Source organism: Myotis lucifugus, unplaced genomic scaffold (assembly GCF_000147115.1).
Source record: "Myotis lucifugus unplaced genomic scaffold, Myoluc2.0 scaffold_239, whole genome shotgun sequence".
Lineage (NCBI taxonomy): Eukaryota > Metazoa > Chordata > Mammalia > Chiroptera > Vespertilionidae > Myotis > Myotis lucifugus.
In genome coordinates this window covers 169,670-182,114 of record NW_005871287.1, presented here as the reverse complement: position 1 = coordinate 182,114, position 12,445 = coordinate 169,670, and the positions used below count along the sequence as shown (strand labels likewise).

The window sequence follows — 12,445 nt, the reverse complement described above, 5'->3', positions numbered from 1 at the left end:
GGAGCCAAAGCGCCGAGGGCGCCTAGGAGCGCGGTAGGGATGCTGGGCACAGTTGGTCTGATCCCGGCGCCACCGCCAGGTCGGGTCCACCCAGGCTCGGTGACCCTCCTCCCCTGAAACACGTGGGGGCGCCTCTGCCAGGCCCGAGAGAAATCAGAGGCCGGGAGGGCTGCGACCTTGAGCGGCCGCCTCCGGTGCCCCGCGCACGCCGATGCCTCTCACCAGTGGTCGGCACCTCCCGATACCAGGCGCGGTAGAGCTCGCGCACCCTCCGCTTGGCCTCGTTCATGTCCCGACTGAAAATGGGCTTCACCGAGGTGCTGGCCGCAGCAGCCGCCCGGCGGACGCCGCTCGCCGCCATCTTGCTAAAGTAACCACCCCCCCAACCCCGCCCCCTTTCCACCCGCTAGTGCGGCGAAGGACGAACGTCTTTGCTTATTGGCTAAAATTGAAGGCCACGCCCCTAAATTCTATGGATGGGCGGGAGGGCGGCTGTAGGGCTCTCTGATTGGTCAGGAGACCTGTATCTCTGGGTGGAAGGAAATCGGTTGGTGGCTGCTCACGCTCATCAGCAGAAACGCGAACTTGTCGGCTGGACGTCCTAACGGTCGCCCGACGGCGCCGCCAGGGGGCACTCGGTCTCCAGCCTGGTCGTGTGCCGCCGAGCTGCCTGGTCTCCCAGCGACGCGGCGCTCGCCCGGGGGCGCGGGGGGCGCGCTGGCCTCGCAGTGCTTCCCGGGTCGGCTCCCGCGGCCGCGGGTCCGAGGTGGCGGCTGAAGCAGACAATGGCGCCTGGACTGCTGTGGCGCCGGCTTGGCCCTTCTGTGGGGCCACTTTTTCTGCAGCTTTTTACCCCCATGAGTCAACTCTTTCGAAGTGCGATACAGATGTGAAAGCGCTTTCCTGGCCTGTGTTTCTCGACGCTTCTCCACAGCCCGGGGAGGTAGGTTCTACCTTCAGTCCCACGTTCGACAAGGACGTTTGCATCCCAAACTGTGGACTTCTGTGAAACACAGCGCAGAATTTTGGAGCTGGAGGAGCCTTAGGTTGTCCTTTCCGGGTCTCTCTCTTTTCTGGCATTTTCCTGCCGAGGTTCTCTCTGGGCATGAAGGGGCTAGAAGTGTGAAGGGAAAATGGCAAACAGTACCGGCGGGGCCTGCGCAGGGGCCTGGCCTCTTTAACCTCCTGGATCAGGTGGGTGGTTAGCGTCCCGTTTCACAGGCGAGGAAACCGAGGCGGGCGGAGGCAAGGCCACTCGCTGCGTTAGGCCTCCCACCCCACCTCCTGCCCGGGGTTCAGGGTCAGGCACCTTGTGAGCATCGTGGAAGGAGCAGGGGCCGGGCTGAGCTGAGCTCTGGGCCCCGGACCAGCATGGGGGATGGCCCTGCATCTAGCCCACTCTTTCTCATTTTAAAGGGTTAAAAATGTGGATACTTTATTCTCCTTTTATTTTAAAATTTATTTGTACATTTAAATGAGCTAGACAAAAGAAAGCATGTGACATATAAATGATAAAGCATGATAATAAAACGAAAACTTAGGAACCCCAGGTCCCAACTGAAGAATTGGTAGTCATCAAGGTTTCCATAAAGTACACTGTATAACTGGTAACCATTGTTTTAAGTTCTCCAGGCGCATTAACTCGCTTAAGCCTCACAACACACCTGTGAGGTGAGTGTTGTTGAACCCATTTTACAGATGAGAAAACTGAGACACAGACTAAGTTACTTACTTAACAGCATTGGGTTGAGACCTAGGTAGTGGCTCCAGAGCCTGTGCTCTACCTCTCATAGCACCGATAGGATGCCTACCTGTGTACCTTAGTCCATGCTCCTGCCTCCTCTAGGTGTAACCACTGTCATGAATATTAATGTTAATATTCCTTTTCATTAAAACAATAAAAGGCTTCTAAAACCACAAGCTGGGATAAAATATCTGCAGATCACATATTCCATAAGGGGCTTGTATCTAGAATATGTAAAAGGCTCTTACAACTCAGTAATAAAAAGACAAATAGCTCAATTAAAAATGAGCAAAGGTAAAAAAAATAAAAAATAAATAAAATAAAATAAAAACGAGCAAAGGTGCTGGGCCAGTGTTGCTTAGTGGTTGAGCGTCGACCATGAACCACAAGGTCACAGTTTGATTCCCGGTCAGGATACATACAAGAAGCAACCGACGAAGGCATAAATAATTGGAACAACAAATCAATGTTTCTCTCTCTTGCTCTTAAAAAACACACACAAATGAGCAAAGGTGACACCAAGTGCTTATGAGCATGTGAAGTAGCAGGAGCTCTCATTCATTGCTGGTGAGAATGCAAAATCATCCAGCCACTTTGGAAGACAGTCTGGCAGTTTCTCACAAAAGTAAACATACTCTTTTTTTATTATTAAGTATATTTTTATTGATTTCAGAGGGGAAAGAGAGGGAGAGACCAAAACATGAATGATGAGAGAGAATCATTGATTGGCTGCCTCCTGCATGCCCCACACTGGAGATCAAACCCTCAACCATGACTTCTTGGTTCATAGGTTGGTGCTCTACCACTGAGCCATGCCGGCCGGGCAAAACTAAACATACTCTGAACATATGACCCAGCAATCACACTGCTTGGTATTACCCAATTAATTGAAAACTTATATCCACAGAAAATCTGCACATGGATGTTTATATTCATAATTGCCAGAACTTGGAAGCAACCAAGAAGTCCTTTAGGAGGTGAATGAATAAATAAACAGTGGCATGTGCAGACATTAAGATATTCTTCAGTGCTAGAAAGAAATGAGCTAGCAAGCCATGAAAAGACATGAAGGAAACTTAAATGGATATACCTAAGTGAAAGAGCAATTCTGAAAAGGGTACATACTGTGTGATTCCAGCTATATGACATTCTGGTAAAGGCAAAACTATTGAGACAGTGAAAAGATCATTGGCTGCCAGAGGCTGGGAGGAGAAAGGGATGAATAGGTGCAGCACCGAGGGTTTTTAGGGCAGTGAAACCATTCTATATGATACTGTAGAGGTGGGTACATGCCATTATACATGCTCAGACCCCTAGAGTGAACCCTAATGTAAATTGTGAACTTTGGGTGACAATGATGTGTCAGTGTAGGTTCATTGATTATAACAATGTGTCACTCTGCTGAGGGATGTTGATAGTGGGGAGGCTGTGAGTGTGTGTATGTTGGGGGTGGAGTAAGGGGAAGTCAAAATTATTATAAAAAGTATTTTTTTTAAATAGGCAAAGGATTTGAATAGCTGTTTCTCCAAATTAGATATACAAATGATCAATAAGTATGTGAAAAGACAATATCATCAGTCACCAGGTAAATGCAAGTCAAAACCATAAGATACCACTCACCCACTAGAATGCCTAGAATAAAAAAGATAGATAATAGTGTTAGCGAGGATATGGAGAAATTGGGACCCTTATACATTGCCGGTGGGAATATGAAATGGTGCAGCCACTTTGGGAAAGTCAGGCAATTTCTTAAAAAGTTAAACATAGCCCTAGCTGGCTTGGCTCAATGGACAGAGCATCAGCCTGCGGACTGAAGGGTCCCAGGTTCAATTCTGGCCAAGGGCACATGCCTGGGTTTCAGGCTCGATCCCCAGTTGGGGGCGTGCAGGAGGCAGCTGATCAATGATTCTCTCTCATTGATGTTTCTCTCTCTCTTCTTCTCCCTTCCTCTCTAAAATCAATAAAGAAATATATTTTTTTAAAAAGTTAAACATAGACTTATTATATGATCCAGAAATTCCAATTCTAGGTATCTACCCAGGAAAAATAAAAACATTTGTCCACACAGACACTTGTATGTGCATGTTCATAGCAGCATTATTCATGATAGCCCAAAATAGAAACAACTCAAAAGTCCATCAACTGGATGGACAAGGAAAAAAGTGTATAAACAAAATATGGTGCATTCATACAATGGAATATTCTTCAGCCATAATGAACCTTGAAGACATGCTAAGTGAAAGGAACTAGACATAGCAGAAATCAGATAATTCCATTTCTATGAAGGGTTCAGAAAAGGCAAATGTATACAAGCAGAAAGTAAATTATAGTTGTCAAGTGCTGAGGTGGAAATGAGGAGTGACTGTAGCATGAAGTTTCTGTTTAGGCTGATGGAAATGCTCTAAAATTAGTTTGTGATGCTAGTGCACAACTTTGTAAATATACTAAAATTCACTGACTTATACACTCAAATGGGTGAAGGATAAATTTTATGGTATGTAAATTATCTATATTAATAAAAGGATGATATGCTAATTAGACCGGGTCGACTGGACATCTTCTGGTCCTCCGTCTGGACAAAGCCATGGTGATGGGAGCTGAGGCAGAGGCGGTTAGGGGTGATCAGGCAGGCAGGCAGGCAGAGTGGTTAGGGGCAATCAGGCAGGCAGGCAGGTGAGCGGTTAGGAGCCAGCGGTCCCAAATTGTGAGAGGGATGTCTGACTGCTGGTTTAGGCCCGATTCCTGTGGTCAGACATCCCCCGAGGGGTCCCAGATTTGGAGAGGGTGCAGGCCGGGTGAGGGACCACCCCCACCCCCGTGCACGAATTTCGTGCATCGAGCCTCTAGTACAGTGGTTCTCAACCTGTGGGTCGCGACCCCTTTGGGGGTCGAACGACCCTTTCACAGGGGTCGCCTAAGACCATCCTGCATATCAGATATTTAAATTATGATTCATAACAGTAGCAACATTACAGTTATGAAGTAGCAATGAAAATAATTTTATGGTTGGGTTACAACATGAGGAACTGTATTTAAAGGGCCAGAAGGTTGAGAACCACTGGTTTATGGCCTCTGTGAGATGTGAGCATTTAGGTAACAGGTCTTGCAAGACCAGTTTCTGGGAAAGAGGCAGTGACTTAATTATAGGTTATCAAGAATGTATATTAGGCTACTGGCACAAATTCAGATTGCTAGCCCCCGCCCCCCCAAAAAAGTCTTATTTTCCCCATCATAATGAGAATTAAAAAATTTATTTATTCATTGATTTTTGAGAGAGAGAAACATTGATTTATTGTTGCACTTATTTATGCATTCATTGGTTGATTGTTGTATGTGTCCTAATCAGGGGTCAAACTCGCAACCTTGGCGTATCAGGATGATGCTCTAACCAGCTGAGCCAGGGTCCTTTTGACTTTTAATTTTACCCATATGTTATTTAAAGGTATGTTGTTTAGTTCCAAATATTTGGGGATTTTTCCAGGGAGTTTCTGTTACTGATTTCTAATTTAATTCCATTGTGGTCAAAGGACTTACTTGAAATAACTAATCTTTTAAAATTTACTGAGACTTGTTTTATGGTTTATCTTAATGTTTCATCTGTACGTGGAACTCGGCATTTGTTAGTTTAACCATCCATAGTTTTGTAATTATTACTTAGCGACATTTACAGTAATTTGGGGATGGTAGATGTTTATTTGATGTCTTCCAGCTCCCCAAGGGCAGGCTCTGTGTCCTGTTACCTTTCTGTGCCCTTGGCGTTATTCCTGGCCCCAAAGGGAAGCTCAGCAGGCACTGATCAGATGATTGGGTAACACTTAGAAATTGTCAGGCTGTGTTCTTGTTTTTGATCCAGAAAATGTGCTTATTGTATTATGTGACAAGACTGAATCTCACGCCTTTGTGTGTTTGTACAGCGTTGATGGCGTTGAATGGAACCAGAGAGATATCCACAAAGGTGCTGGCTGACTGGTGGGGATGGAAAGCCGCCCTGAGGCAGCTGACCACCTGCACTGGCCCAGGTTGGAGCGGCTGTCCTGTCATAAAGCCCCCTAAGATGTGATGTCACACACAGAGATCACTCTCCCTGCGAAAGGGAGGGGCTGTATTCTGGACTCCTAGCCTTAGCCGGCTCAGTGCCCTTCTCAGAGGAAAGGCGGGCAGGCTGCCTGAACACTGCCATGGTCAAAGGAAAGGTCAAGGTTGGCGTATTTGGTAAGTGGCTCAAAGGCAGTAAGCATCCTAAGCAGGTAAAAATTGTCTTTGCGACTCCTAGCCTACCTTTTGGGCTTCCCTTCCTACTTGGCCTGCCCCTTCTCCTCTCCTTCAGGACTCATTTTCTCTCCTTCCCTTCTCCAAACCTCCTCTCTGAAAAAGCCTGAGAGCTTGGCTCACAATAGTTATACACATGACTAGCAAAGCTTATGCCGGAGACCCCGCCAGTAGTATTCCCAGAGGTGCCCCAGGGACCCCAGGGTGCTGTAGCGCCCTGCGGAGATGAAGTGAGCCAGGCCTGGAGGGGCCCCTGGATTTGGTGCCCAGGAGCATGTTGGTGATTTTGGTGAGAGGGGTTTCAAGAACTTGTGGGGTCAGACACAGATAGAGGTGGGCTGTGGGGCGTGGACGGCTCTCTCCAGGAGACCCATGTGAAGGGGAGGGGCCAATTAGGACCCTCACTGAGAAGGGTTGTGGGTTCAGAGAGAGGGGCTTTTTTTTTAATGGAAGAGATGAGTGATGTGTTTAAAGGCTGATGGAAGGAGCCATTAGAGAAGGAAAAGCTGAATATATGAGAGAGGAGACCCCAAACGCCCAGGTTGTGAGACGACCAGATGGAATGCAGCACAGAGGGGGCGATCTCAGAGGGGAGGGCAGCCCCTCCCTGGAGGAGGAATTGGCCTGTGAGAAGCAGAGAATGAATGGGAGGGTTTGGTGGCAGAAGGTGAAGGGAGCTCGCATCTTGTGAAGGTTTAAATCTTTAGAAGATTCTGAAACGGTCCCTGTGGAGAATGGGAGCTGCCTCGGGAGGCGGAGCTCACTGGCCTCATCCAGGGTCCAGCTCACATTGGAGACCTTGACTTGCCATGGTGCCAGTTTGTCGGGAATGCTGACACTGATGGGGGTTCCAGACAGAATAGTTTGAGGAAGCTGGGGAATCGCCCTCAGTGCTCCCCAAATTATTCCCCAAATGCTCTGTAACCCAGAAAATACTTTAAAGTGTTTTAAATCATTATTATTTACGGTTATCGTTCACCACATACACCTGGGGACATTTTATGCTAAATGTTCAATAGACCTACACCTCTCTCCTTCGTCTTAGCCCACCCCCTTTCCCATTGTTTTCCCTGGGACCTCCCTTCCCAGCTCTGAGGCACAAAAACCATCTTCCCTTTGGAGCTCTTGGGAGAAATTTCTGAGCAGTTCCCAAGCTCCTGGAAGTCCCCCTCCTTAGTTTGACCATCAGGCCGTCCTCTGGCTGAGCCTGGCCCGTGGAGGTCCTTGCTGTCCCCTGGCTGCCTCTGGCCTGTTGTGACTCCTGCAGGCCACGGAGTCCAGGAACACTGGGGCCCCGGGCCTGTGATGCCTTGACTGTTGCCTATCCTTTCTCCTTAGACTGAAAATGGTGTTTGGTATATGCTGCCAGAAGGAGAGGTAAGGTTTGGGTGCACCCTATTACCATGTCCCAAATGACCAGGCAGGGGAACCCCCACTTGGGCCCAAGAGGAAGGGAAAGCAGGGTTCTCTATAACTTTTCCTTGACTGTTAGAGTGTCTCTGGGACTCAGAGTCGGGGTGGAGGGCCTGGTCCTGGTAGGTGGGCCATGAGTGTGTGTGTGTGTGTGTGTGTGTGTATGTATGTGTGTGTGTCCGCAGGCAGGGAGCCATCATTTTAGCCAGTGGTTCTCAACCTTCCTAATGCCGCGACCCTTTAATATAGTTCCTCATATTGTGGTGACCCCCAACCATAAAATTATTTTCATTGCTACTTCATAACTGCAATGTTGCTACTGTTATGAATTGTAATGTAAATATCTGATATGCAGGATGTATTTAGGCGACCCCTGTGAAAGGGTCGTTCCACCCCCCAAAGGGGTCGCGACCCACAGGTTGAGAACCACTGATGTTAGCAATGCCAAAATGCTCTGCTGTCCCAAGGGAGGGGTCACAGAAGAGGGAGGTGACCTGGAACATGATTTCTACCCCGGGTGTGGGATCTGTCAGTCCAGAGGAGGGAGGGCTTGGAGGGCTGCGGGAGAAGAGCTAACCCAGCACTGGATGATCACCTGTGAGGCCCAGGCAGGTCAGGGCCTGCCTTCTGGCTGGAGAGGCTCGATGGGCTCGCATGTACAGTGAGGAAGGGAACAAAGGGTGGGGCCCGGGCTCCTTGTCTGCTCCAGGCGCCAAGCCTGGCTGTGGAAGGAGGCAGAGGCAGAGTTGTGCCAGCCAGTCAGCAGGGAGCCCGGGCTGAGCCCTGAGGCAGCTGAGGGATTTCCTCGCCCACAGTGGTGACGGGACACACCCCGGTAGGGCAGGTCCTGGATTGGGGGGAAGCTGGTACCCACTGGTGAGGGCAGGGGAGACCCCGCCTCACACTCACTCTGCTTTCCTTCCAGGCTCTACAGGGCCCTGTACGTAGTGCAGATCTTCATTCTTGCAGGTAAGGCCTGTGCTGCGGTGAGTTGGGGAGGACGTCAGGACCCGGGAGTTGGCTCTCCCCTCAGAGCCCCCAGCCTCCAGCTGCCCAGCGGGGCTCCCCGAGGCCTGGCTCCCCAGGGGCTGGCTGCCTTTCTCCACGTCTCCCCTCTGCACCCTCAGGGTGGAGTGGCGCTCAAACCCATGCCTAACTGTGAAGCTCATACTCTGCCCCCCGCAAAAATGCACACAGAACCCGCAAACCCAAAAGCCCACACAACCTAATACAGTCCCACCGCAATGACTTTCACATTTTTGCTTGCACACCTTTTCAAAGACTTTATCCCCTCACACATTTTAAATTAGTACCTAATTTATTTCACAGTGTCAAGGGATATGACACTTTAAAATAATGACATCTCTGTTCAGTGCTCTAACTAGTCTTCCTTCACCCATTTGCAGGAATGGTATACTATTATTTCCAGGAGTCTGTGGGGAAAACAGCTCCTGACCATGCGATTGCTGGGGAATCATCACCGGTAGGCACCTCGCTCAGTCCTAGAGGCTGGGGTGGGCTCCCTGGGGTCATACTGCTTGCCCTCAAATGGTCAACTGTGTCTGTGTGTGTGTGTACGTGCGCACGGTGTGGATTCTAGAGAAATTTCCTATTTTCGCAAAGAGTCAAAACGTAAGCCCCACCCCTCATGAGCTGGCTATGTGGTCACTTCAGGGCTGTGGCAGTGGCCTGGATAACCCAGAGGAGCAGGTGATCCTAATGCGTGTGCGTAGCCCTGGAATGTGGTTCGACACTCATGTGAGCAGCGTGGTGCTGAGCAGGACTCCTGCCTGGGGCTGCACAGCCTCTTTGATGTCCCAAGTCCAAGAACCTGTGGCAGAAGCCCCCTCTCCCAGCCCCGGTCAGAGCACAAATGGATGCTGGGTCCACTGAGGCGCTGCACACCTCGTGTGGGAGCCCTCGGTGGGACGCAGCCCCGGGGCTCCGTGATGGGTGGTCTTGTGATATTACATGTCTGAAAGGCCTCAACACACACTCGGCTGAGCGAGTGGCTAGGCATGGAATTCTAGACTAGAAATAACTTTCCCACCGATTCTGAAGATCCTCATTGCCTTCTGGCTTCAAATGTTGGTGTTTAAAAGTCTGATGAAATTGAATTCTTAGAACAGACTTCTTCCTTTGAATCTCTGGAAGCTTGTTGGTTCTTCTCTGTGTCCTCAGTATTCTGAAATGTACTGAAGGCATCTAGGGTGGGTTTTCCTCATCTATTGTCATGGACACTTGGTGATTCCTTCTCTCCTGAAAACTCCTGTCCCTCATCTTTGGGAATTGTCTTGATAAAAAGGAATGTACGCCCAGGGCAGGTGTGCCTCAGTGGTTGAGTGTCGACTCATGAACCAGGAGGTCACGGTTCGATTCTTGGTCAGGGCGCATGCCTGGGTTGTGGGCTTGATCTCCAGTAAGGGGCATGCAGGGCAGCTGGTCGATGATTCTCTCTCATCATTGATGTTTCTATCTCTCTCTCCCTCTCCCTTCCTCTCTGAGATCAATAAAAAAATATTTTTAAAAAGACTTTTAAAAAAGAATGTATTTAGAATATCTCCTGTCACCCTAGTTTGTTGCCTCTGCTCTTTCAGGAAGATCCATGGTTTAGCTGTTGGTCCTCCTGATATCCTCTCTGTTCTTGCTGGGAAATGCTTTTTTCAACTTTATCTTCTGGACTTTGATTGGGTTTTCCATTCCCATAATCATATCACAGTTTGGGTTTTCAAGCTTTAGAGGTTGATATTTGAACGTTTCTGTTTTAGAGCCTGTTCTTGTTCCGTTCATGAGCTGTTTATCTTCCTAGAGGCATCAGTCATGCTGAAGTTCCCTAGGTCCCTGGGGTCTTTAGGGGTCAGTGCTGCCCACTAACAGTCACCTCAGCTGTGCCCTCAGCCGCCTCCCTTCTCTCTCTCCTTGTCATGCAGCCCATAGGAGAGACCTTAAGGCCGCTGTGGGGGCTGATGGATAAGTGCTACCCCGCGGCCATTCAGGTGGGTGAGGCTGGGAACTCTTCTTCCCCTGAGGGGGGCGGCTGTCCTGGGCCCCTGTCCTGGGTAGACACCATGAGAGGCCTGGTAGGTGGGCGTGGGAGGGGGGCGACTCCCAGCACGCATGACTGTTTCCCCCTGTAGAGACGCAGAGTCAGGAGTGGGAAGAAGCAGGCCTCCAAGGTAAGAGGCCCCCCTGGAAGGGCCTGGGCGGGGCTCTCCCATCAGCTCCATGAGGCCCAGGGGTGCCTGGCTCAGGGCCTGCAGGCCCAGGGGTGGGGGCAGGGTCCCTCCAGGAAACACAGCCCCGCCACCCACCTCTGGAGCTGATAGGGAAGGACTTCCCTGGAGAAAGTGTGGGAAATGGGAGGGCTGAGGCGTACTGGGGGCCTCCGGGCCTGTGTGATGCCCACTTCTCTCTTGGCAGGCCACAGCCCCTGAGACCCCGGGCGGACTGAATGATGCTGCCCCCAAGGAGACGGACATCCTGTCTCAGGGGGAGAAAGACCGGGAGGGGCAGGGGAGGGTCCCAGGCCAGGGAGCAGCCAGCCCCACTCCTGCTGGAAAGGAAGTGGCTGAGGAGAAGGAGGTGGCAGGGAGCCCAGGCTGGGAGGTAAGGAGGCCTGGTACCCCAAGCAGTGCCGGGCGGTGGGCAGGCTGTGGGGATGGAGCGGGGGCTGGGGCACCCCCAACATGACGGGGCCAAACTGCATCTCAGTAGAGCAGCTCTCTGTGGAGCTGAGGGGAGCAGAGGCCGTGTGAGTCCTGGCCTCCCTGACTTCTCTTGTAGCGAGGCCTCAGTTTCCCCATCTACACAGTGTAGAGCCTGTCTCATCCCACCATGCCCTTCTTTCCCAGGGAGATAAGAAGGTCCCAAAGGAGCTGGCTCTACCTCCTGCTGGTAAGAGAGCCCAGCCCACCCCGCCTCCCTCCCTCCCCTCTGTGACCCCGAGGAGCCCCCAGGGAGCCCACACCCTCCTGGCCCAGGGAGCCCTGAAGGACCCTCCTCAGCCCACTCCCCAGGGACGTGGATGGGAGGAACCCTGGTGTCAGTGCTGCCCCATCAGATCGCGCTGCCCTGGCCCTGAGGAAGGTTCCTCTGGCAGGCGACCTGCAGGGCCTGCCTCCTTATGTTTGTAGGGGCCTCTGGGGTGCAGAGCCAGAAGGAAAGGCCTGGCGGGTGGGCCCCCCAGCTCCTGAGGAAGCTCTGGCTGGGCTGGTTCCCGGTCTCTGACAGCCCTGACACTCAGGAGCACGAGTGACAATCCAATAAACGCACAGGTGATGCCGCTGTGGCCCCGCTGCCTCCTCGCAGGCCTCGCGCCCTGCAGACCCAGTGTGGCCCGCGTACACTGTCCCAGCAAGCACCACGCCTGACTCGGTAGTGGGTACTCTGGGGAGGCCGAAGGGGCCCTGCTGACCTGGGCTCCATGTCAAGGGACAGGCCAAGCTCCCTGCATGCGGGGAGTGGGGTAGCTTGTCGTGAGGGCATCTAGAGGACACTGGTGGAACCCGTCAGTGGTGCCGTGAGGCTGTTGCGTTGGGGGGCTTCTGCCCTGAGCATCTGGGGTCCCTAAGCTGTTCGCTAAATGCACAAGGGTCCTCCCAGGACCCGAGTAAGCCATCATTGGAAGCCTCCGTCCAGGCCCCATCTGGGAGTGGACACAGGTGATGGGTGGCAGGCAAATGTCACAGCCCCGGCATCAGCGCAGGAAGTCGGGACCCAGCGGCCATCTGGTGCACTCTCCTCAGTGGCTGCAGGGAAATAGAAGCCAGGCCCACACAGTGGTGTGACAACAAGGACTAGAGTCAGGCTGTCATCCGCCAAGGTCCCTCTGTGGCCTCCTTTCCTGTGGCCACCCCATTGTGGCAGGGGTCACGGTTGGACCCCTGTCCCTGCGACATGTCTGCCGCCCAGAGGAGCCCAGTCCTTGCCCCCAGCCCAGCCTCCTGTGCGCCCTGCCTGGTCTGGCCACTCCGAGGACTGTGCCCGGGGTTGGAGCCACATGAGTCTCTCCAGCGGCAA

At 51.7% G+C, this 12,445-nt stretch overlaps 2 protein-coding genes across 6 annotated transcripts in view; one reads left to right on the top strand and one right to left on the bottom strand.

Moving 5' to 3' along the window:
• NDUFA6 (NADH:ubiquinone oxidoreductase subunit A6) overlaps positions 1-385 on the bottom strand; it is a 5,552-nt gene extending 5,167 nt beyond the window's left edge. The window contains exon 1 of the mRNA XM_006098502.3: positions 223-385. Coding sequence (XP_006098564.1) covers positions 223-361 — 139 coding nt within the window. The 5' untranslated portion in view covers positions 362-385. The remainder of the gene's footprint in view (positions 1-222) is intronic.
• A 228-nt stretch (positions 386-613) lies between these two features.
• On the top strand, positions 614-11,714 carry LOC102421195. Of its 5 annotated transcripts, none has more exons than XM_014464125.2 (10): positions 614-943; positions 5,659-5,956; positions 7,352-7,390; positions 8,352-8,395; positions 8,833-8,909; positions 10,357-10,422; positions 10,564-10,602; positions 10,847-11,032; positions 11,278-11,320; positions 11,560-11,714. In XM_014464125.2, the coding sequence occupies exons 3-10, from the start codon at positions 7,359-7,361 to the stop codon at positions 11,679-11,681; spliced, it is 609 nt and encodes a 202-aa protein (XP_014319611.1). In that variant the 5' UTR covers positions 614-943; positions 5,659-5,956; positions 7,352-7,358; the 3' UTR covers positions 11,682-11,714. The 5 variants fall into 5 exon arrangements, with proteins under 5 accessions (XP_014319611.1, XP_023618003.1, XP_023617999.1 ...); XM_023762235.1 differs by having other exon boundaries at positions 11,526-11,714; XM_023762231.1 differs by having other exon boundaries at positions 11,278-11,714.
• Positions 11,715-12,445: the final 731 nt, after the last annotated feature.